General features: G+C 41.7%; 1 protein-coding gene across 1 annotated transcript in view; it reads right to left on the minus strand.

The window, feature by feature from the left end:
* HAO1 (hydroxyacid oxidase (glycolate oxidase) 1) overlaps positions 1–1,246 on the minus strand; it is a 23,887-nt gene extending 22,641 nt beyond the window's left edge. The window contains exon 1 of the mRNA XM_009871789.1: positions 1,106–1,246. Coding sequence (XP_009870091.1) covers positions 1,106–1,242 — 137 coding nt within the window. The 5' untranslated portion in view covers positions 1,243–1,246. The remainder of the gene's footprint in view (positions 1–1,105) is intronic.
* Between the last annotated feature and the right edge of the window lie 1,951 nt (positions 1,247–3,197).

Consider the following 3,197-nt stretch of genomic DNA (forward strand, 5'->3'; position numbering starts at 1 on the left):
CACGAGAAGGCAAGGGGAGCAGTAAGTAGGATCACCTCTCTACAGCACAAAAGCAAAGTGGGGAGGGTGAAAGACTAAAGAAATTGGAAAAATCTTGTTTCAGTTTGTCAGACTCAGAACTAAAGACAAAGCCTTTAGAGATTAGCAGAGACAAGTGCAGGGAGGGGGAGTTAAATCTCTGCGCCAACACAGCACCCAAAGGAAAGAGAAGGCAGCAGCTGTTCAAGCAGTTAGATGGGGCTCAGCCTCCAGCTGCCTCCTCAACTCTGCAGCGCTTGGACTGACGCCCCGGTGGCAGAGCAGCAGCAGAGATTCAGGGGATGGTGGACCCAAAGTGATTTGACAGGAGCTTTGACACTCTGACCAAACCTGGCAGCAAATGCTGACTGATTTTGTGTTGAACTTGTAGTTTCAAGACGAAAGTTAACCTGAGTCTAGGTTTTGACAACAGTTCAGGGAGCCAGTCTAAGTCCAAAATGGTTTATAACAGTTCCCATCTTTTACAATATTTCCTTGTGAAAAGTCATCCTCCTGCTGGAAACCCCCCGGGCATGGCTTGGCCACCCAGGACTGAGCTTTCAGGACTCACTCTGGGGCCAGGATACGCAATTCCTTTCTGCTAAGCTATGCCCCTCCGATCTAGCAAGGCTGTACAAGCACTTACCCAGGGAAGGCTGCGTAACTAATTCAGTCTAGGAAGAACAAGCCAAAGGCAAAACTGACTCGTGACCTAAAAAGTACAATTCCATCACAAAAAATCCTCACTAGCATTATAGCCCAAAATGTAGAAATTACAGTTTCATCAGCTGATTAAATATTAGAGCTGAAGGACTCTTTAGGGAATTTATGTTAACAACAGAAATAAAATGCAGGTAAAGCTAAAAAGATGCTAATGGCTTTTAGGGACTGCTTTTTGACAGAAAATGTTAGGTGGAGGAGTGAAAGGGGAGAAACGATTTGAGTCTTTTTGATAAAGACAAAAAAAAGTTCCAGAAAAATTGAGCTCTGTTCACATAGAAAAAAAAAAATAAATCTATTACCACATCTACTAATAAAAAAATCTACACCCCCTACCTCCCACCCCAGCCTTAAATCATCCACCTACCTTGAAAACGCTGCTACGTTATCAGCTAACGTTTCCTGGTCATCTGCTCCAGATCGGTAATAATCATACACTGATTTGGGGAGGAATTTTTTTGCATATTCTTCAAAATCAGCAATGCAAACTGGTTTTTCAGACATGTTTGCAGATCTCATAGGGTTAGCTTATTTCTACTTCTCTCTTTTAAGCTCTGTATTTTTGTCTGTAAATCATTAATGAGGGACCTAATCAGAATTCAACTTACCCACAAACAAAAAAAACCCAAAACACTAACTTCTTGTGTCATACTGGACTTCAGCACTGCATTTTCTTTCATGTGGTTAAGGCCAACCTAGAACATAATGTATAAAATACAGCAAGAAAGAAAAGGAATTGGTAAGGAAAGAAATCTGTACATGCAGCAAATATGACTGAAACCTGCAGTAACAGGAGTGTACAGTCTCTCATAAGCCTTTATCATCCAAAATATCCAGGAAACTGAAATAAGAAAGATACTGGTCATGCTCAAAAAGTAAAATCTTAATTATAAAAACAGGTCTCAACCTTGATATTCAGGACAAAACCTAACACATGAGAATTTCCAGTTATTGCCACTAAAATCCTGGATACCAAGTCAAGTTGCAGGGACTCGGGTATCAGGCTGCTTGAGGATCTGATACATCCTCAGGCAAACGGCTCCTAATTTTCAGGTAGTTCCACCTCCATAACCCAGAGAGCTCTAGTTAATTCTTAAAATGTTACTAGGATGCACCTACCAGCTGGAAATAAAACTGGCTTCTCAAAGAGATGACATTTAGCCAAAATGTAACAGACATGGTTAAGATTCCTTGATTGAATCTTGACTTAAATTCAAGAAATATGTTTAAGTCGTAACTGGTGTCCAGTTTTAGTTTGGCAAGGAAAACTTACCAAGTGTGTATACAGTTCAGCTTTCTGGCTGTGCACATCACAACTAATAACATTGCCACTTTATTAAACCGAGACTAGGGGGAGAAAACAGCATCCTAATGGGAAACAAACGCAGAGTGCAAGGTGTAGACTTTGCAGCATGCAGAGGAGTAAAGCAGCGTTGCACCGCGCTCACAGCACACCCCTCTGGCGCGAGCAAACCAAGGGAGCCCGTGTTTTCCTCCCTGTTCATTATTTGTGGTGCACGGAGGTGGAGATGCAACACAAGAGAAGAATGGCCGTGACTCACTCCCTCCAACAATTTGGGCCTTCAAGCGACTCGATTTTTTCATTCTTCAGCAAGACTGGAGAATTCAGCTAACCTCAAGCTAAACGTAAATATACCTCTGCAAAAGCCACAGCCATCTCCCTTGCTGCTGGATTATAAATACCAGCCAGGAATACAATATTCTGCAAAGAGCTAGAAAAGCGCTTAAGATTCAAAGGAGATTGTCAAATATCTTTAGAGGGATATCTCGGGGGCTGAGGCAGGAAGGATGGCGTCAGCTGTAAGCTCAGTGTCAGGAATCATTTAAAGGGAATCATTTAAATGCACAAAGGGATGTGCAGCGAATTCTCTAACAGTTTTCCCAGATGAGGGCATCTTAATTCGTACAGGGTGCATAGAAGGTCATTTTTTCCAGCTGGCCAGGAGGTTCATGGGAGGAACTACTGAAAATTAATATCAATATACAGACAATTACACCACGAGGCATTTATCACACATCAGTGTCAGACACAATTTAAACGTAAACTGGCTTAACACTGACATTTCTCTGTGCTCCCAGCACAAAACTGGGGACACGTCTGCTCTCATTTATTCAAAGTTTGCATCGCCTGTGCTAAAGCCAGGTATTTATCCTAGAGCATGAGACAGTAAGAACTGCACGATAGCTAAACATTTTAATAAGTGGAGCTGAATTCAAAAGCTTTTACTGTCAGAAATTTGTACAAAAATTGCCAAAGGTGACGATATTCTTTCACCGCTGGTCTCCCTCCGCCTTTTACAATGTCTATATTCATTTTTAAAATAAGTGTTAAGCTGTTCCAAACACTTCCTACTCGATCCTTCTCCCTCCATGTACGTTCTGTTCCCATATTCACACAATATCAATGATTTAATTTACTGGTCACTCTTATTTGCCAC

The sequence above is a fragment of the Apaloderma vittatum genome, unplaced genomic scaffold (assembly GCF_000703405.1).
Source record: "Apaloderma vittatum isolate BGI_N311 unplaced genomic scaffold, ASM70340v1 scaffold13146, whole genome shotgun sequence".
Lineage (NCBI taxonomy): Eukaryota > Metazoa > Chordata > Aves > Trogoniformes > Trogonidae > Apaloderma > Apaloderma vittatum.